At 46.8% G+C, this 18,267-nt stretch overlaps 4 protein-coding genes across 8 annotated transcripts; 2 read left to right on the top strand and 2 right to left on the bottom strand.

The window, feature by feature from the left end:
- Positions 1-237: 237 nt before the first annotated feature.
- On the bottom strand, positions 238-3,579 carry klhl42 (kelch-like family, member 42). The gene is made up of 3 exons (XM_057022306.1): positions 2,372-3,579; positions 2,102-2,295; positions 238-1,629 (listed from the first exon to the last, which is right to left on the bottom strand). The coding sequence occupies exons 1-3, from the start codon at positions 3,133-3,135 to the stop codon at positions 1,175-1,177; spliced, it is 1,413 nt and encodes a 470-aa protein (XP_056878286.1). The 5' UTR covers positions 3,136-3,579; the 3' UTR covers positions 238-1,174.
- A 727-nt stretch (positions 3,580-4,306) lies between these two features.
- On the top strand, positions 4,307-12,212 carry LOC130519105 (endosome/lysosome-associated apoptosis and autophagy regulator family member 2-like). The gene is made up of 22 exons (XM_057022250.1): positions 4,307-4,562; positions 6,235-6,355; positions 6,426-6,615; positions 6,700-6,847; positions 6,948-7,037; positions 7,629-7,734; positions 7,811-7,960; positions 8,071-8,159; positions 8,233-8,413; positions 8,583-8,711; positions 8,805-8,895; positions 8,967-9,069; positions 9,168-9,305; positions 9,397-9,669; positions 9,800-9,973; positions 10,065-10,254; positions 10,329-10,425; positions 10,492-10,593; positions 10,678-10,804; positions 11,002-11,180; positions 11,292-11,454; positions 11,563-12,212. The coding sequence occupies exons 1-22, from the start codon at positions 4,461-4,463 to the stop codon at positions 11,632-11,634; spliced, it is 3,015 nt and encodes a 1,004-aa protein (XP_056878230.1). The 5' UTR covers positions 4,307-4,460; the 3' UTR covers positions 11,635-12,212.
- A 294-nt stretch (positions 12,213-12,506) lies between these two features.
- LOC130519158 (tetraspanin-9) lies at positions 12,507-15,715 on the top strand. Of its 5 annotated transcripts, none has more exons than XM_057022348.1 (10): positions 12,507-12,710; positions 13,278-13,305; positions 13,467-13,515; positions 14,044-14,123; positions 14,200-14,391; positions 14,464-14,538; positions 14,642-14,743; positions 14,818-14,949; positions 15,128-15,211; positions 15,284-15,715. In XM_057022348.1, the coding sequence occupies exons 4-10, from the start codon at positions 14,061-14,063 to the stop codon at positions 15,353-15,355; spliced, it is 720 nt and encodes a 239-aa protein (XP_056878328.1). In that variant the 5' UTR covers positions 12,507-12,710; positions 13,278-13,305; positions 13,467-13,515; positions 14,044-14,060; the 3' UTR covers positions 15,356-15,715. The 5 variants fall into 5 exon arrangements, with proteins under 5 accessions (XP_056878328.1, XP_056878329.1, XP_056878327.1 ...); XM_057022345.1 differs by having other exon boundaries at positions 12,509-12,710; positions 13,467-13,511; XM_057022347.1 differs by lacking the exon at positions 13,278-13,305 and having other exon boundaries at positions 12,508-12,710.
- On the bottom strand, positions 14,002-18,107 carry amdhd1 (amidohydrolase domain containing 1). Its single transcript, XM_057022317.1, has 9 exons — positions 17,858-18,107; positions 17,411-17,517; positions 17,270-17,334; positions 16,929-17,206; positions 16,630-16,855; positions 16,117-16,241; positions 15,958-16,051; positions 15,733-15,893; positions 14,002-15,551 (listed from the first exon to the last, which is right to left on the bottom strand). Exons 1-9 carry the CDS (start codon positions 17,992-17,994, stop codon positions 15,449-15,451), a joined length of 1,296 nt encoding a protein of 431 aa, XP_056878297.1. The 5' UTR covers positions 17,995-18,107; the 3' UTR covers positions 14,002-15,448.
- Positions 18,108-18,267: the final 160 nt, after the last annotated feature.

Raw genomic sequence — 18,267 nt, 5'->3', positions numbered from 1 at the left:
ATGTGCTGCCCCCTGCTGGACAGCGGTTTATTACATAATCACTGAAGGACAGGCACAAACAACATTAGCGGAAAGTGATGGATTAATATGTATGTGTACTGCTGCAGGTTTGTTTTGGAGCAGCACAAGTTGACCCGGAAAGATTTTAGGGTTTAGAGTAAATAATAAAACCAATCCAGATGTTATCTTGTGAATCTGAAGCTATAATGGATGTATAACACAAAAAATAGCAAGACAAACCCCTGATCACCTTTATTCACATCTTTCCACATTTCAGAGGAGTCAAATAACCACAATATGCACAATCAAACAGCAGATTTTGATAGTTGTTAGAAAGGGAAGCAAATGCATTTTGTGCTTTTGAAGTATTTAGCAACTTAACTGAGGTTGCAGAAGGCACGTGTGTATGAGTCCAGTTTCTGTGGACTCATGTCAGAGCTTCATTAAAAATGGCAGTGTAAAACCAAAGCCATTTTAAGATAATATTGACTGCTATATACAACTGCATCTGCATACAACTGCTTTTTAAGGTTTGTAGTGAGTTTCTATATATATATATATATATACCCTTATATATACCTTTTATTTGTGTAAACAGAGCTGCCACTTTGCGGTGGTGATGTTTTTGGAGCTAGAGGTCGGGAAGTGGAGTGCAGGCAGCGGAGGTGGGACTTGGGGCTTCAGCTTTACTGATGGCAAATATTTAAAAGTGATATAGGACACCGCCACCAGGGGGCGCCTAACAAAACTCGAGTTCTAAGTTTGAGTAGCTCTTGAAATCTGCAGAAATAGTTATTTATCTATGCCTTTTATTGGCCCCTACGGATGTAAGCGTTATGGAAGAAACATCCAGGCCCCTTAAAGCATCTTAAAGTTTAACATTTGACCTGTTAAACAAGTCAGAGTTAGAGCATCTGAAATGATCTGTCATGAGGGTACACAGTGCAAGGACATGGAGGATTTGTTTAAAGAGACGTTGAGGATCCCTTACGAACAACTTGTAAACAGTTTTTTCCCCCAGACAAACACAGTGTGTTGCACGTTCGGCTCACGGACTTTTCTTCTTATCCCAAACGGTTGTTTACATCCACTGCAACATGTGCAAAGTAGTGTCGTAGTGTTCTTTCACGAACTCGAAAGTCATTCTCACGGGCTCCGCCTGTGACGGTGCAGCTCACAGCACGTTCGGGAGGTAAAGCGAACACAGCAGCATGTTCTGGCCCAGAGCTGGGAAGCGTCTGAAGGCCTCCCAGGCATCTGAGAAGATGTTGTACTTGAGAAAGACCCGGTGCTCCAGGCTGGTGGGCAGGCTGACGTCGCGGCTCATGATGTAGATCCCATCGTTGTGCAGTGTGCACGTCAGGTTCAGGCCCGACTTGGATGTGTTCTCCTTCAGGTGGATCCACTCACTCGTAGTGACGTTGTAGGACTGCACCGTCAGCATATCCTCTGTCTGACTGGGTCGCCGCAACTGCCAGCCATCTTCTAACTCGTGGGTGTAGCCGCCCACCAAGAAGATGGTGTCCTCCACAGAAAGCATCTGCTGCTTGCGAATGTGCACGGGACACGGCCGAAACACCACCCACGCGTCCGAGGTGGGACAGTAGCGAAGGATATTCGTGTTTCTTTCTGTTAGACACGTACAGAAAAAGACAACAAAGGAAGAAACACAACCTGAGTTAAGACACCAACATGTGACATGTGTTCGTGTTGTCGGCAAAGCGCTCAGTCTCCAGGAAGGACCAGGGGCGTGGAAACAAAAGCCGGTACCACAAAGGCAGCACAAAATCCCTCTAGATGGTTGTGGATCAAACAGAGCCGGCCATGTGATGCTGGCACCCCAGCCAGGATTTAATGAGCTCTGGGGTTGTTGTCTGGATAACAATAAATGACAACATTATATTGTATATAGCTGGTGACCGACACTAATTCACTTCCTCCTATAGACAAATAGAACTGACAGTCAGTTCTATTTGTCTAACAGTTACTGACTGAATGTTTGGCTTGTTTATAAGAATTCATTGTGAAGTTGTTCATTGATTTGAAATGTGCCAAAGGCAACATTTAGATCGATAAAGGCCGTAAATCCGGTCAGACTAACCTCTTGCCGTGTATCCACCCATGACGTAGATCATCCCCTGACATTCACAGGCAGAGAATTCAGCCAGCGGGTCAGGCATGGATGACACGCAGGTCCACCAGTCCTGTTCTGGACTGTAACACTCCACCGTGCCCAGACACTGTCCTCCAACGGCGTAAAGCTTCCCTTCCACTGCCAGCAGCTTTAAGTTGGACCTGTTGGGGAAGGCATGATAAAAAATGAATCAGGATGGGTTGATGTTTGACATGGGCTGAGCGGGCCGGGTTCTACCTCTTTTGGTTAAGTGGAGCCACCTGGTTCCACTCGTTCCGACATGGGTTGTAACAGTGCACCGCAGAGATCTCCTGACTCGTCATCCTGTATCCGCCGACGATGAACAGATAGTTATCGAGGATGGCTGACCCGTACCCTCTGACATTGGTCATATCTGGGGGCAGGTTATTTGCCAGAGGCTTCCATCGCTGCTCCACCTCTCCGTACCTCAGCATGGACCAGGGCTCATCCTGATCCGGCACATCCAGTGACAGACAGCTGAAGTCTCCAATGGCTACAAGGGTGGCGGTGCCTTTCATCCGCATCTCCTTGACTTGGTTTCTGACCGCAGAGGGAAGGCTGATAAACTCTGGACGCTTCAGCATGGGGTGGTAGTAGCAGCTCATATATTTGAGGCAGGCATTATGCAGATCGTGAGTACCGTAAACTTCAGAGAGGCTGTACAGCTCCACACAGTTATCCAGGCGGATCTCGGATGTGAGCAGCTTAAGGATAGATGTAACCTGCAAGAAGGAAGCCGTCTCAATCAGATCCTCCAAAGTCTCGTTGACGATCTGAACCTTGGATGTGTTGATGAACTCCAGGACCAGTTCCAGGCCTGGAACGCTGAGTCCCTGCAGCTGCACAGAATCCTCAGTGGATTCCTTCATTCCGGAGCTGTACAACGCACGGAAGTAGTCGCTCTTCTCTATCAGTTTCTTTTTATTTACCTCATATATTTTGTCATCCATGACGATAGCGATAACCTGGTCGGATGACATGATAAAGCTAATTCGCCGTTTTCGTCCTTTAAGGCTGAGGTTTGTTGTGCTTGGCCTTTGAGCAGCCTCTTTTGCGAGTCACCGTTTACATTTCACCGTCTGGGGAGCTCTGTAACCGGTCTATATATGGCAATGCTCAGCCCATAGATCGCCACGGGGCCATATTCCTTAGCGGTTATTTCCTATCCAGTTATTCGCCCCAAAAAAATTCAACGGCAGCTAAATAAACGGGGAAAACGAATCTTTCTTTTAATTGTCATTCCCTGGAGGTCCGAGTGAAAAGCAATATGCTAAGATGTTTGAGGCAAATTAAACTTTTAAATAAGAAGCAGAAATTTCCGTTGTATTTTCTCTCTTGGGGCGCACTGCAGAACTGTCAAATTTAACTGTTTTGGTCTACGCAACTTCCGGCTCGACGCAATTTCTTCTTCTTCACCCCAGGAAATGGGACGCATGTATGGTGTAGTGCTGCCCTCCAGAGTCCAGAAGTGTTACTCCACTTGGTTTAACAAGTCGAGCGACACCATAATATAATATTCAAATGAAGCGTATTCTTATCTTTTAACCCTTCTATTGTAAGTACGGTACAGCGCCAGCATAAACCCTTGCTATATAATTTGGCTTATTTTTAGATACACCCATTTATTTGATAAGGCCTGGCATATTATTGTGTTGATGCGAGTATTTTTTTTAACTCCCATCGAAAATATTGACCATTGTGTAATGATCATGATCTTTGCCAATAATATACGAAAGAAAAGTGGCAGATGAAGGACATTTTGCACCACTTACTTAAACACTATCCACCATGTAGCACTAGTTTTGCTTTGAGAAGTCATGTTGTCATATAGGTTTCACCTTAAGTGACTTTGTGGCTTTTTAAAATCTCAAACCGTTGGTCTTGATTAAATCATTTAGACTCTAGCTGAGACGATTTACGTTAGTGAAATTACAAACATTAAACGTGGCTGGGGTTGGTGCTTTCACACTAAAAGCAGGTACTATCCATTGCTGATTAAACACAAATCTATACAGTGATGAACGACAATAAAGACTAAAAATATTTACTAATGTAGCTAATTTGTTGTATAACAACATGCCTAGAAAGAAAAATATGGATATTTTCCACATGAGTTTATCGTGAGATTTATTTTGAAGGCTTAAAACGGAAATTGAATCTGCCTTGTTGGTTTTATGAGCTTGACAGGTGCATCGGACAGACAAACCCGCGACACACACGCGCGCACACACACACAGACTTCGGCATCGTATATAATATTTGTAGGTCCAGACAGGGGAGAGACGGGTGTTTGTAATCCGAGGTGATGATGCGGGGGCGGGCGTGGGTCACCTGCGTCTCCCGCTGTCTGTTGCTGCTCATCACCGCTCCATCAGTGTCCGCTAAAGAGCTGCGGCCGTGCGATGAGGTGAGTGCGCTCTTTTGGAGTGCCTTTATCAGAATAAAGCGACTCACAATTGCCTGTCAAAATAAAAAATCATCCCAACCTGCTTTAGTGGTCGCAATATGACAACGAAAGCATCTTGAATCAACAAATATTTTGCATCAGCGGCGCCACCGCGCTCGGCCGACGTTGATCGGCTTAAAGTGCGCTTTATGTTGAATATAAACACGCTCATAAAGAGATGACGCTGTCGGCTGGCTCCCATCCCGTTTCTGGGCAGCCTCCTTTGCGTCGGTTGGAATCGAATTACCCGCTAAAGATGTGAGGGAACCGGACAGTCATTGTTGAGTACAGTTAACAGGATATCGGAACGTATTTCTAATGCTCAAGCATTAGCTTTGCTTTTTGTGCGTGTCATCATTTTTATTATTATTTTTAAAATTCGCCCCTTAGTTTCTTTAGTGTGGCCATGCTAAGAAAACAGGTTTGCTGACCTTCCAAACAAAGCAGCAAATGACCTCTCAAGCAGGTATATCTTGAGATATCTAAAAAATATCTTTAAAAGAATAAATGAATAATTACAATTGGTTTGACTATAGACACAGTCATATCGTGCTGAGTACCTTCATATATGTACATGTATTGCTTTTTGATGGATTGTTTACATTGTGATATCTTCCTCACTTGCTGGCGCCCTCTTCTGACTGACTGCAGTACATGCCATTACCTCCCTCTATCCCCTCAGTCAGTATACGTCAACACAGTAGCTGCTCCTTTTACCCTGTTACACAGCAGTTACTCTCACTGCCGGTTGCTGGGCTACATGCTAATGAAGTGGTGGAGCGCTTATGAGGCGATCCATGATTTGTTTATTTATGTCTGTGTTGGGAGGCTGGGGGGTGGCGCAGGCTCAATGGCCATTTCTGCTGTTACACAAAGGCACCAGCTTATCTGTTCTGCACACGTACAGATGCTCCTTATCTGCAGCACCTGATGAATTTTGCTGTAGACACGGAGTTATTTTCCGCAATTGTTCCCATCTTCTTTTGGCTGCTGCTTAAATGTCAGGACGTCGCAACGAATGCTCACTGGCCTATTATAGGTCAGCTATATGTGAGCAGCTTCAGTTTTCTCCCCATATTCTTATCAAGGAACAATAAATGCATTTTTTTCAAACCTCGAGCCCCATAAAGTTGTTAAATTAGAAGTGCAAATCGGATCTTTTTGTCCAAAGTGCGTTCTTGGCGCTTGATCCTTGAGCCCCACGTCCACCTCTGGGTGGCTGCAGATGTTTCTGCGGGGCCTCATCGTAACCTGCTTTGGACAGAATGTTCTTCACAATCAATGCAAACACCCATGTCATAACCAGACAAAAGCAGCTCTACAGTGGAACTGCTGTTCCTAATGGGCCAATACTGTTCCAGCAGCTGGTCGTCATGGCGACCAGGGTTAGCCGCCACCACGGCCTCACTGCTCCATCCTCCCCTCTTTGACCGACCTTTGCTTTTATACGAAACCAGTTTCATGTTTGCCGAGTAATTTGCCCTGCAGGTGTGTCGTGATACTTCTATCAGCTTCCATTTTGGCTTTATTAGCAGTTTAAGTATGTCCAGTTTGTTTGTTTTTTTGATTGGTAAACTTGTCTGAAAGCCCCAATTCTGCATATTCTCCTTATTTTTTTATATCTCTTGTGCAGACGGATTACTACTACCAGTACACAGAGTGTGACAGCACGGGGTCCCGATGGAGGGTCGCCATTCCTCTGAATCCAGGCTCCTGTTTAGACCTCCCGCCTCCCACCAGAGGAACAGAGTGCTGTAGGTACCATCTGCATGTGTGTGGGTGTGCGTTTCCACATCATGTGACTGCTCTTCTATTTTCCCGCAGCTTTCTCCTGTCCGGCTGGGATGTTTTTAGAGATGAACAGTCAGCGCTGCACGCCATGCGAGGCCGGGTCCTACTCGTTGGGCAGCAGCCTTCGTTTCGACCAATGGGACGTCATCCCTGCAGGTTTCATCAATCTGGCCAGCTTCCTGGACCCAGGCCCAAGTGGGGAGGATGTTCAGGCCTGCAACAGGTGACATCAACACACACAGCTCACCTCAGAATCATGGAAACTGGCAAACATCTGTGTTTACGCTGTCCTCTGTTTGCGTTGCAGCTCCTCATGGACGCCTCAGGGTGTGTATCTGGAGTCTAATCGGGACGAATGCACAGTGTCACTGGTTTACGCCGTCCATTTGGAAAAACAAGGCTCCGTCTCCTTCACCTACCAGTACCCCGACAACAACATCTTCTTTGAGTTTTACGTGAGGCTCGATCATAATGTTATGCCGTAACAGACTGGCTTCTGAACATGCTGGATTATTGTCTAAAGAGTTAATACAATGATGTGGATCCTATTTTAAGGTCCAGAATGAGCAGTGTCAGGAAATGGTCCAGACTGATGACCAAAAGTGGATTAAAGTGACCAGCAACGGCGGCTGGGACACACACACAGTGAGTACCTGCTCCTGCTGAGATGTCACGACTGTTAAACTAAAGCAGGCTTATTCAACCGGTGGTCTGCGGGCCAGTTCCGGCCCACCAGTCACCTCAGACTGGCACCCCAGTGGGTTCAAAATACCACAATTTATTCTATTCTTCCAGAGCACACCGTGCACTTGACTTGAGGCAATTATGGCTGTTACTAACTTTATCGGAGGATGTTCGGATCAGCGCCCACACCAGCGACTCCGGTTTCTCTCACATTCATACCATAATAATGAATGCTCCCGCCTCCTTGATGAATGAGCGACCGCGTCGTCTTTGCTGTTTGTCGATATGAACCATCTTTCTCTGTCCTCGCTCAGGGAGATGTAATCTCTTGCCTTGCCTAAAATCTTAGCTGCACCTGTGTCTCTGTTTCCTCATGGAAAGTTGCTCATCCCGGCGCTCATTTGAACGTTTCTATTTTCCTAGAGAGTATTTTGCAGTGGGAGTGTTTGGATTGCAGCGGTGGGATGTGTCAAATGTTCAGCTAGAAACGTGCCAAAATAAAAGCCTGAAGATCCTCCACTGTCCCTGTGTGCCTGTTTTATTCGGTTCCAGGTGAATCTCAAGTCTGGTACAAACATCCTGTACTGGAGGACCACTGGTATCCTGGTCGGAGGGAAGATGGTGAAACCAGTGTTGCTGAAGAACATTCAGATCGAAGGTAAACTCAGCCAAACCACAACCGCTCTGTCTGAGCAGTACGATACTTTACAGGTGAAATGTTCTCCTCCCTCTAGGGGTGGCCTACACTTCTGAGTGTTTCCCATGTAGGCCCGGCGGGTTCAGCCCGGCGCCCGGCTCTTCATCCTGCGAACCGTGTCCCAGCAACACCTTCTCCATTAAGGGGGCGTCCTCCTGCACGCTGTGCCCTGAGCACCATTACTCACGTATGTCGCCGCGTGACAGCTGCAACCTGTGAAAGTCCACATTGTTGCCTTCTGCAAAAGGGAAAGTGACAAAGAAGCAAGTTTTTTCTCCCTTTTTTCCACCCTGCCAGGTGAGGGATGGGCAGAGTGTAAGGTGAGACCACCATGCTCTGAGAAGGACTACTTCCAGATCCACACGGCATGCGACAGCGAAGGGAGGGTCAGTTCACTTCTCTTTCTTCTCTTTCACCGATCCACCTCCATCCATCACTTCTGTGGGGTTTCTTTTGCAGACGCAGGTGCTGTATCGTTGGGTGGAGCCTAAAATCTGCGTGGAGAACACCACAGGCGCTGTGGCGCTGCCTCCCATGGGCCAGAGAGAGCCGTGCCCTCCCTGCAACCCCGGCTACCACAACAGCAACGACTCCACCTGTTTTCCGTGTCCACCTGGAACCCACTCAGACGGCACCAACGGTAACCCTGGACCGTTCCCTTGGCAACCCCAAAGCATTTTTATCTGTCTTAGAAAAGTGCACGGACACAGACATGTTCTGGACAACAGCATCTGCTCACACACCTGCAAACACGGAGGAGGGAACATCATTGTTGTGCTTAAATATGGCTCTTTGTGTTTGCGTCCCAGAATGCACTGCGTGTCCTGCGGGTACAGAGCCAGTGCTGGGTTATGAGTATAAATGGTGGAACGTGCTGCCTTCTAATATGAAGACTTCCTGTTTCAATGTGGGCAATTCCAAATGTGACAATATGAACGGTGAGATGATTCGTACCCTGACGACTTTGCTTCAATAAGCGCCACTTAACGTCACCTATTCGACCCTGATGTTTCCCGTCCGTTGATTGTCAGGGTGGGAAGTCGCCGGTGACCACATCCGCAGCGGAGCTGGCAGCACAGACAACGACTACCTCATCCTCACCCTGCACGTGCCTGGATTTAAGTAGGTAACCTTGATAGAGACGGGGATTTTGAGAGGATGCGTCTCCCTCTGAGCCTCTGTTTCCATGGCAGGGTACCAGCTTCACTTTCAGGACTGAGCGGTAATGAGTTTGGCCAGATCGCCTTTGTGTTCGAGACCATCTGCTCCGCCGACTGTGAGCTGTACTTTATGATGGTGGGTGATTGTGTGTTTGAAGCGAGCAGCAGAGATCGTGTCAGTCGTAACAGCTGCATCCGGTCCTCACCTCACTGTCATTGCGATGCCCCCTACAGGATGTCAACAGTAAGAGCACTACAGTGGTGGAGTCTTGGGAAGGCAGCAAAAGCAAACAGTCGTTCTCGCACAGCGTCACCAGGAACGTGTCTGTCACGTATACGTGGGCCTTCCAGAGGACGAACCGTGCATCTGACGTAAGTAGTTGGGTTAATGCCACTTTATTTCAATGCAACTTAAAATATATAAAGAATGTACCTTCAGTCGTTGTGCTGTGCACTTTTGTAGACGCGCCTTTATTTTGACGACATGGTGAAGGTGTACTCCATCAGCGTGACCAACGCACTGGACGGCGTGGCGTCGTCATGTCGGGCCTGCGCCCTGGTGCCCCAGAACTCCCAGCAGGCCGGTTCTTCCTGCATTCCCTGCCCTGCTGGGTTTTTCATTAACAGAGAAACCAACCGATGCCAGGAGTGTCCTCCGAACACGCACCTGTCAGGTCGCCACATCTACGGCCAGGAGGCGTGTGTCGCCTGTGGGCCTGGAAGCGTTAGCAACAAGGTGCTGAGTCAGGGCTTCAGACTGTAGCAGCAGTTTGGTTATTATAGACCTGAAACAAACACAAGTTTGGAAATCAGCCATTAAATGTGTTGCATCATGTGTAGGACTGACACTTTTATCTCTTTTTCAGGACCACTCGCTTTGCTACAGCGACTGCTCTTTCACCTACACAGAGAACAATCGTTCCGTAACCTTTGACCTCAGCACCATGAGCGAGGTGGCCTCGCTGATCATCGGACCGAGCTTCACCTCAAAAGGCACCAAATACCTTCATATGTTCAACATCAGCCTGTGCGGCCATGAGGTGACGTTTGCCTTCAGGGGGAAAAATGACAGGAAGAGGAAGACATGTCGCCATAGCAACGCAGCTCATTGTCTTTTCTGGATTGCCACAGGGAAGGAGAGCTGCGATCTGCTCTGACAACGTCACTGACGTGTCCAACAAGGAGGAGCGGAGCGACGCTGCTCAGTTTGTGAACTCAGTTGAAAGCTACATCTGTCAATCCACCATCATTCCAGCGGATGGGCGGGGCTTCAGAATGTCCATTTCCTCTCAGTCCATCAGCCTTGCAGAAACCTTCATTGGTGAGACAACAGCGAAGTAGGCGACTCAAAGATGGTTTGCATTTCAAGATATCTCACTCTGTCGTGGTTTCCAGGGGCGACAGTCGAAACCGTCCTGGACGGCATCAACGCCAAACCACATCTGTTTCCTGACAATCCAAAAGCTGTTCCAGACATCAACTTCTACTACAGGTAGAGTAAAAAAGCGGCCAAATTTGAGTTCCCAGTGCAGAAAAACAACTCCTTTTTTCCCCTCAGGTCACGGCAGGTGACGGCGTCATGTGACCAGGGTCGCAGTTCAGTCATCACCATTCGCTGTAACCCAGAGAAGTCAGATCGAGGAGACGTGTCTGTGCCCAGGTGAGTGAGCGGCATCAGAACAGTCCTCAGATCAGCAGCCACCTCAGGAGATCTTTAAACGTTTTCTCTCTTTTTGGGGGGAAGCTCCTGCCTGGCAGGAACCTGTGACGGATGCACGTTTTACTTCTTGTGGGAGAGCGCCGCCGCCTGCCCACGCTGCAGCGAGGACGACTATCATGAAATAGAGGGAGCGTGCAAGGGTGGCATTCAGGTAGCATCTACACACGCGGGATTTTGAATTTCATAGCGGATTCAGACAAAACTGTATAAATATCTTGTTTCCTGTGTTGCAATAATTTTACTGATTTCAGGGCCTCGGGGTTGCTTGAGTTATAATTCCTTCACACACGACTTGGACCTTTCTCGCGACGTTTACTGACATGTTTGTGCTTCCGTGGCTCTTTCCAGGAGACTCTGTTTGTGTGGAACGAGCCAAAGGTGTGCACCAAAGGCGTGTCATTGCCCCCCAGGCGCTCCTCCCCCTGTGAGGCCATCGCGCTGTGGCTGATGATCGTGGTCGGCGCCGGGGCCTTCGCGGCCGTGCTGCTCATCTCCCTCACCTGCTACTTCTGGAAGAAGAACCAAAGGTTAGAGGAACCGGAGGAGCAAACCTCCTTGACTTGACTCAAAAGTCCAAACATCAAATAAGTTCACAAAAATATATCTTTTCTTCACTTTCCTCTCGCTTTGTCTTCAAGGCTGGAGTATAAGTACTCGCGTCTGGTGATGTCAGCCAATAAGGAGTGTGAGCTTCCAGCTGCAGACAGCTGTGCCCTGGCCGAAGGGGAGGAGCCTGAGGACGATGTGGTCTACGCCCAGAAGCCTTCGCTGCTGGGAAAACTCCGCGCCATCGCCACCAAGGTGTGTGTTTTTTGAGTGAAGGTGGTTGCAGGCACACATGTACTGTAGAATCCCGTGATCAACACCTGATCACTACGATGGTGTTGCGGTGTGACGCGTGCGTTTCAGAGCGAACCGGGGGAGAGCAGCGAGTCCGTGCTGCTCAACTCCTCCCAGTCCGATCGTTGGGTCCTGGGATGAAGCGTCACCGAGAGGAGATTCAATGATGGATAAAGGAGACGTCACTGACGGCGTCGCTGCCCTCCTCCTCTTCATCTCCTCACAGTGGTCGGAGTCACTAATGACCGCAGTGCATTCTGGGAAATGCCTGCAAACGCAAAATGTATGTCCCAACAGGAAACAAACTGCCGCTTTAAAGATGCCGAGGCTGATCCAGAGAGGGAAAGAAAAGCTTTTAATGTTTTTGTATGTTTTGTATTTTTATTTGAAATTTTCTGTTCAGAGTTCGGTACATTTATATTAATGTTTCAAAGCGCTGTTATTAAAGTTCTACTTAATGTTAGGATTTGTGTATAAGTATTGAACAGCCGGTAAGTAAGAATTATCGTGATAATTCATATAAAATTATATTTTATTGATATTGCTTTGTAACTGAATATTTTTAATTAGGAAAAACAACAAATAATGTTAATTGAACTTTAAGTATTTTAGATCATCACAATTATTATCTAACAAGACCAACATTTGGAACTGTCCAGTAAAAGGATACAAGCAAAACTGAAATAAACACTTATCTATCACCCGATTCTAAATAATAATTCGTATAAATTTTCCTTTTTCGAGTTTTGAGATGGGTTTTTTTCCCCTGTCGGGCCTCCATACAAGCGGAACTATTTCCTGCAATACCGCGGATGACCACTAGTTAGTCATAGGTATACACATATACACACGGTTGGTTATAGGTGTCGTTTGTAAAGGTCACCTCAGTCTGTTTGGATGAATCAGCGCGGTTCATCCATATAAAACAAAGATGAGATCTATTCTCATCGTTTTTTTCTGACACCAGGGTCTTTGCCCTGATAGTCACGCCTCCCCCCCCCCCCGCTCCGCCCTCCTGAACCAGACCCCCTCTTCCTCCTCCTCCTCTTCATCTCCTCCGGCCGTCGACTAAACTTCAAACGACAAATTAGCAGGAGCAAAAGTCCCCTTTTTGCCTTCCTTCCTCCCGGTGCTGCGCATCAGGAGCCGTGATGTGAAACTTTCTGCAGCAGGAATTCGACACGCTTCCCGGGGAGAGGAGCTCCAGAGGACCGACGGTAGGAAAATGTTCGTCCGCGGCTCATTTCCGAGAGCATGGACATGAAAACAATCAGGACCCGAGCAACGCAACGCTCACATTTGCCCCCTGCAGACAAACGCGACGGTTTTATCCGACGGCAGCGTTAAAAAACTTGGGATTTATCAGCGACCTCCAACCGCTTTTGACTATTTTTAACTTTAAAGTTGGTGGAAAAACCGCAAACTGAAGTTTGTGACGTCACGGACGACGAACTTTACATTTAGAAATAAAATCTTTGTGAAGTTACAAATGTATCTTTGATGAACGCTGGCATCTTTAAATCTTTAAATTCATCGGGTTTATTCTTCACCGCTTGAATCTTTTACCGGGACCTGAAGCTTTATGTAGGCCTTAACAATTACTTGGAAAAAAAACAATTAAGCACTTTTTATTAGGTTTCATTAACTTTTACACATAATTGTCCCGAAGAGATTTTTTTTTATTTCTTTTTTAAATCTGATACTTATCTTTAGTTTAGTCTATCTTTAGTTGGGCTGGAGCTTTGTGTTAATTTCCTTTTCATTCTTGTCGAGGAAAAAAAAAGATTGGATTGTTTCAGCGCTCATTAATCGGTATGTTGACGTAATCTTAACATGTTTATTGATTCGTATAAAAAAAAAGTATTGTGTGGTAATCTTTGTATCAAGTTTAATTTTTTTTCCTCCTTTCGTTTGAAATGGTTCAGAATATTTTTTGTCAATTTTTATTTGACGCCATATTTTTTGTCTTACAGGGTCTCCTCAAGTGTCTCCATTGTGCCATTTATCCTCTTCATCCAGTAAGTATGTGTGATTTATTTTTTTATTCCAAAGCAGACTCGGTGCCTTATCACAATTTTATCCGTCACGCTGTGGTTTTCAAGGCGCCTGTAGAATTGCGTGTGTCCACCAGATGGCGATGTCGACAGTTTAAGATCAGCGTTAAAAATTATGACGCAGAACTTTGATTAATTCCTACAGATTATAGTCACAGGGGGCAAATTCTAGTATCGCCTCTTAATATAATTCTGTACAAACATTTTTCTGTACAAACATATTTTATGTTGTTTTTTTTTTTAGATATTAGATATCACAACCACCGTGGTTTTCAATTTCCAGTCGGACCATTAGAGGTCGCTTTTTTTCGATGTATTTATTAGAAATCAAAACCTACTTTTATAATTATTACTAATTATGAAATTTTAGGTGAAGTAAAGATTTGAGCTATAATGCTGCCCATACTGTATTCTTTACTGCCCTCTGAAGGTATTACATACTTTAATACCAGACTTCTTTTGAAATATTTATTTTGTCCGATCTTGTTTCTTGCAGTCTTTGTTGATTCAGTCATGGCTCGTGGATGCATCTGCTGCATCAAATACATGCTCTTCCTCTTCAACCTGCTCTTCTGGGTACACACACACAAACACACTTTGTCTGATAATTGCCTCGTCAGTGAATTCAAATGCAATTCTTCCTGTGTTTCAGCTGGGCGGCTGCGGGTTGTTGGGCGTAGGCCTGTGGCTCTCCGTGTCTCAGGGCAGCTTCGCCACCCTCTCGCCCTCCTTCCCGTCGCTCTCTGCCGCCAATCTCATCATCACCCTTGGCAGCATTGTCATGGTGACAGGCTTTTTGGGTTGCCTGGGTGCCATTAAGGAGAATAAGTGCCTTCTGCTGAGCGTGAGTGCACTACATTTCCCATAATGCCTCAATCGCATTTATGGTAAAACTGTACTGTGTTTTTTCTTCTAGTTTTTCATTGTTCTGTTGATCATCCTGTTGGCTGAACTTATTCTCCTCATCCTCTTCTTTGTCTACACAGACAAGGTAAGAGATTTTTAAATTAAAATGTTTAAATCATTTTGTCAATCTGGACTTCTGGGTGACACTGCACACGTATCCCATAATCCATTTCTTCACGTGTGTGCAGGTGAGTGAAAATGCACGTCGGGACCTAAGGGAAGGGTTGGTGCTGTACGCCACAGACAATAACGCTGGCCTGAAGGATGCATGGAACACCATCCAGGGAGAGGTAAACAACCCAAGTTGGTAGAAACCTGATCATTATTCTTTACAAATATATATCATATTTCCTGCTTCCACCAGTGGCGCTGTTGCGGCGTGACGGACCACCGTGACTGGTACGCCGCGCTGCACGAGAACGTGGTTCCCGACCGCTGCTGTCAGCACTTTTTCCAGGGCTGCGGGCGCAACGCATCCAACACCTTCTGGACTCGGGTCAGTCAACAGAAGAGAGCAAAGAGAATCTGTTTAAAGCTACGTATGCTAGTTTATCAGCTATGACGGCAGCGCTTGATGTAGACGCCAGAAACATCTGCCATTTCCTGCGTCTGACTCGATTACAGGAAGTCCAAATAATTATCTAAGGAAAACTGATTTGTCTTTTTCTTCTTAGGGTTGTTATGAGAAAGTGGAGGGTTGGCTGGATGACAACAAACACCTCCTGGGGACCATCGCCATGTGCGTGCTGGTCATACAGGTAGGTACAGTTAGTTTCTACAGCATGCACTTGGCCAGTCACATGACTCAAGTTGGACGTCTGTGTTCCCAGCTTCTCGGTATGGCGTTCTCCATGACTCTTTACCAGCAGATCCACAGAACAGGAAAGAAGTATGAAGCCTGAAGATCGACATGGGGGGATCTTACCAAATATATTAGCTTTGTTTAGAATAGCCACGTGTTTATTTTAAAGGCCAACCAGTGTACACGCGTGTATTTATAACGGCATCGTCTGGTCAGTGTTAATCACGTTTCCTTTAATGACGACATGGCGGATTAGCTCCCGATGTCCTCCCAGCTGGTAGATCAAATGCTCCCATCTGCCAGGAACAGGTCAGACAAAACTTCAGAAATGCTGAACACCTGTTTAACAGGCTGCTTATGAATGATGAGGGACAATATTGTAGGTCAGCTACACCGTCTGTACACGTACGCTTTAGCTCTGTATTCTGTAGCTGGTACTGAATAAAATATTTTGTACACATTTGTGTGTGGGCTCACCGACTGTTGTTGAGGACGAGCAAGTCTCCATGCTTGCCGACCTCCAGCGAGCCGTGGGTGTCGGAGCGGCCGAGGGCGTAGGCGGCGTTGATGGTGGCGGCGGCCAGAGCCTCCGACATGGTCATCCTCATGTTGACGCAGGCCAGGTGCATGACGATGGGCTGAGAGGGGAACGTGGACGCATCAGGGAGTGGAACGGCGCTACCCATCATGCACCTGTCTTACCATGGAACAGCAGAAGGCATTGGGGTTGAAGTCACTGCCGAGGGCGACGATGACGCCGGCGTCCAGCATGGCCCTGGCTCGGGGCTGCGGCAGCCTGGACGGACAGAAAGACGGATACGTGTTAATCAAATACATTAAAAAGTGTCACTGGTAACGTACCGTAGGATATAAGCTGTAGTGGGCAGGAGGACGGCGGCAGTCCCGGCCGTTGCCATGGCAGCAATTCCCTCATCTGTGACCTCCTCCAGGTGACTGATGGCTAAAGCTCCAAGCTCAGCACCCAACTGAGAACACATGCGGAATGTCAAAACCTGAATCACTTTAACCAACTAGATAAATTATACAGCTCATTACGTGGACAGTTGCTCAGATAATGCTCAATGAAGTTGTGGACTTGTTGCAACCATTTAATCACTAAACAGATTTATCCTGTGCTCACCGATTGCTGCTTTCCATCACTATTTCTGTTTTAAGCCAGACTTTTTATTCCACCCCTCTGGTCAAGTATCATAGGACCCGACAAACGGATTGCTCTAAAAATTCACTGGGTGGTGAATCTTTTATCCATTATTGGTCATTTAAAATAGCTGTTAAAAGGGTCCTCAGACTCCTGCAGATAAATGTTTGCTAGTTGGTGTTGACAAATAGAAGTTTTGAGGATTAAGAGGGTACCTGAGCAGAGTTCATGGGATGGAGCTCATCTCCGTGGAAGTTAATGTTGAGACCCAGCTCCTTGCCCGCCTGCAGGATGGAGCGCGTGGCGTCCAGGTCGAACACCCCCTGCTCGCAGAAGACGTCGATGTTGTCAACCCTGAGGGTCCCGGCGGACATCAGCTCTTTCAGCCGCGGCAGCTGGACCTGCAGGATGTCCTCAGTGGCCTCTGCAACCGTCTTCCCTCTGGAAAAAAATAAAATAAAAAGCTTTAAAGGGCGTCTGCGAGGCAGAGATGTGGCGCGACTGAGGATCGTACTTGGGCACAGCGTGAGCTCCGCAGTAGGTTGAGGAGATATTGATGGGCAGGCTGCGCCTGGCCTTCTCGATCACCTCCAGCATCTTCACCTCGGTCTGCAGCTCCAGGCCGTAGCCGCTCTTACACTCTACCAGGGTCGTGCCTGCTCTGAGCATCCGGGCCAACCTGCTGGCGAGGGAGCCGAGCAGCTCCGAGGCCGCCGCGGCGCGAGTGTGCTCCACCGTGAAGTGAATCCCTCCACCGGCGCGGTGCACATCCATGTAGGTGGCACCTGCCAGCTATGCAACAAGTTTATTTTCTCTCATATTTTACTTTTAGGGGAAAAACAACACAACAGTTACCTTCATTGCAAATTCATGCACCCTGTCTCCAGCCCAGACCGGATGGGTGTGGGCATCAACCAACCCTGCAACAACAAAGAGCTGATGACAGATCTCAGATCCCCCCACCCCCCCAAAAAAATTAAGAAAATAGATACTGACCAGGCAGAACACACATCCCTTTAGCATCGATGACCTTATCAAAGGAGGCTCCTGAATACTGGAGACTGATGGCTTTAGACGGCCCCACAGCTTCAATCAGCCCATCTCTGGATGAAGAAATTAAGAACTTTAACACTCACAACATATTGATAACAGCAACAGCATTTATTTTTCATTATGTTTCTCTAGAATCCCCACAAATAAAGTATAGAAATGGTTACCGGAATCAGATGTAATGCCTGTATACAGCCAGCAGAGGGCGACATATTTGCAACATGGAGTAACAAACGACTCGTGGTTTTAATACAAACATGCAAATTCTAAACAGAAGTCCACATAAACAATCAATGTTTATAAACGTATAAACAATGGTATACGTTATCTTATATTGTATTATTAATACAGAGAATTTGAATTTAACTGATTTCAGCCATCTTTGGCTCCTACCTTCCAATAACAACGCTGGCGTTCTGGATCACGCTCAGGTTTTTCATCCCCTCTTTAGTCAGAAACTTCTCTCCATGGTTGCAGATCACAACCACCTGGTCGGCGTTTTCCACCAGCAGCCTGTGATTACTGGACATTCTCAAATGACGGCGCTCACGCTTTGCTCTCTGCGCTTTAAAGAGGTTTTAGTGAAGGGGGCAATTATTTGTACAAGAGTTCAAAGTGCACAAAGGGGGGGGGGGGGGGGGGGCGCAACAGAGATGTAGCCAAAATTTAACCAAAGATTGACTCAGAGGACCGTACGGCTGCAACAGTGCATAAAAGTTTCACTCATCACACATCTGTAAAGCCAGACACAGAAGTCTCCAGTCAGTCATGTGACACCAGGAAAAGTCAAAGAAAAAGAAACA

This window comes from Takifugu flavidus, chromosome 22 (assembly GCF_003711565.1).
Source record: "Takifugu flavidus isolate HTHZ2018 chromosome 22, ASM371156v2, whole genome shotgun sequence".
In the NCBI taxonomy this organism is placed as follows: domain Eukaryota; kingdom Metazoa; phylum Chordata; class Actinopteri; order Tetraodontiformes; family Tetraodontidae; genus Takifugu; species Takifugu flavidus.
This window is presented reverse-complemented; position numbering and strand designations above follow the sequence as displayed.

What these genes read in the sequence shown, in the direction of transcription:
- klhl42 (XM_057022306.1), bottom strand. Translation starts at nt 3,135, where the DNA reads ATGTCATCCGACCAGGTTATCGCTATCGTCATGGATGACAAAATATAT. An exon ending in GCTCCACTTAACCAAAAGAG is followed by an intron (nt 2,296 to 2,371) that starts GTAGAACCCGGC and finishes CTTCCCCAACAG; the next exon opens with GTCCAACTTAAAGCTGCTGG. An exon ending in GGGTGGATACACGGCAAGAG is followed by an intron (nt 1,630 to 2,101) that starts GTTAGTCTGACC and finishes CGTGTCTAACAG; the next exon opens with AAAGAAACACGAATATCCTT.
- LOC130519105 (XM_057022250.1), top strand. Translation starts at nt 4,461, where the DNA reads ATGATGCGGGGGCGGGCGTGGGTCACCTGCGTCTCCCGCTGTCTGTTG. An exon ending in CAAATGTGACAATATGAACG is followed by an intron (nt 8,712 to 8,804) that starts GTGAGATGATTC and finishes GTTGATTGTCAG; the next exon opens with GGTGGGAAGTCGCCGGTGAC. An exon ending in GGAGACGTGTCTGTGCCCAG is followed by an intron (nt 10,594 to 10,677) that starts GTGAGTGAGCGG and finishes TTTGGGGGGAAG; the next exon opens with CTCCTGCCTGGCAGGAACCT.
- LOC130519158 (XM_057022349.1), top strand. Translation starts at nt 14,061, where the DNA reads ATGGCTCGTGGATGCATCTGCTGCATCAAATACATGCTCTTCCTCTTC. An exon ending in TCTTCAACCTGCTCTTCTGG is followed by an intron (nt 14,124 to 14,199) that starts GTACACACACAC and finishes CCTGTGTTTCAG; the next exon opens with CTGGGCGGCTGCGGGTTGTT. An exon ending in TGTGCGTGCTGGTCATACAG is followed by an intron (nt 15,212 to 15,283) that starts GTAGGTACAGTT and finishes CTGTGTTCCCAG; the next exon opens with CTTCTCGGTATGGCGTTCTC.
- amdhd1 (XM_057022317.1), bottom strand. Translation starts at nt 17,994, where the DNA reads ATGTCCAGTAATCACAGGCTGCTGGTGGAAAACGCCGACCAGGTGGTT. An exon ending in GCCAGCGTTGTTATTGGAAG is followed by an intron (nt 17,518 to 17,857) that starts GTAGGAGCCAAA and finishes TTCTTCATCCAG; the next exon opens with AGATGGGCTGATTGAAGCTG. An exon ending in CTCGTCCTCAACAACAGTCG is followed by an intron (nt 15,552 to 15,732) that starts GTGAGCCCACAC and finishes TGTTCCTGGCAG; the next exon opens with ATGGGAGCATTTGATCTACC.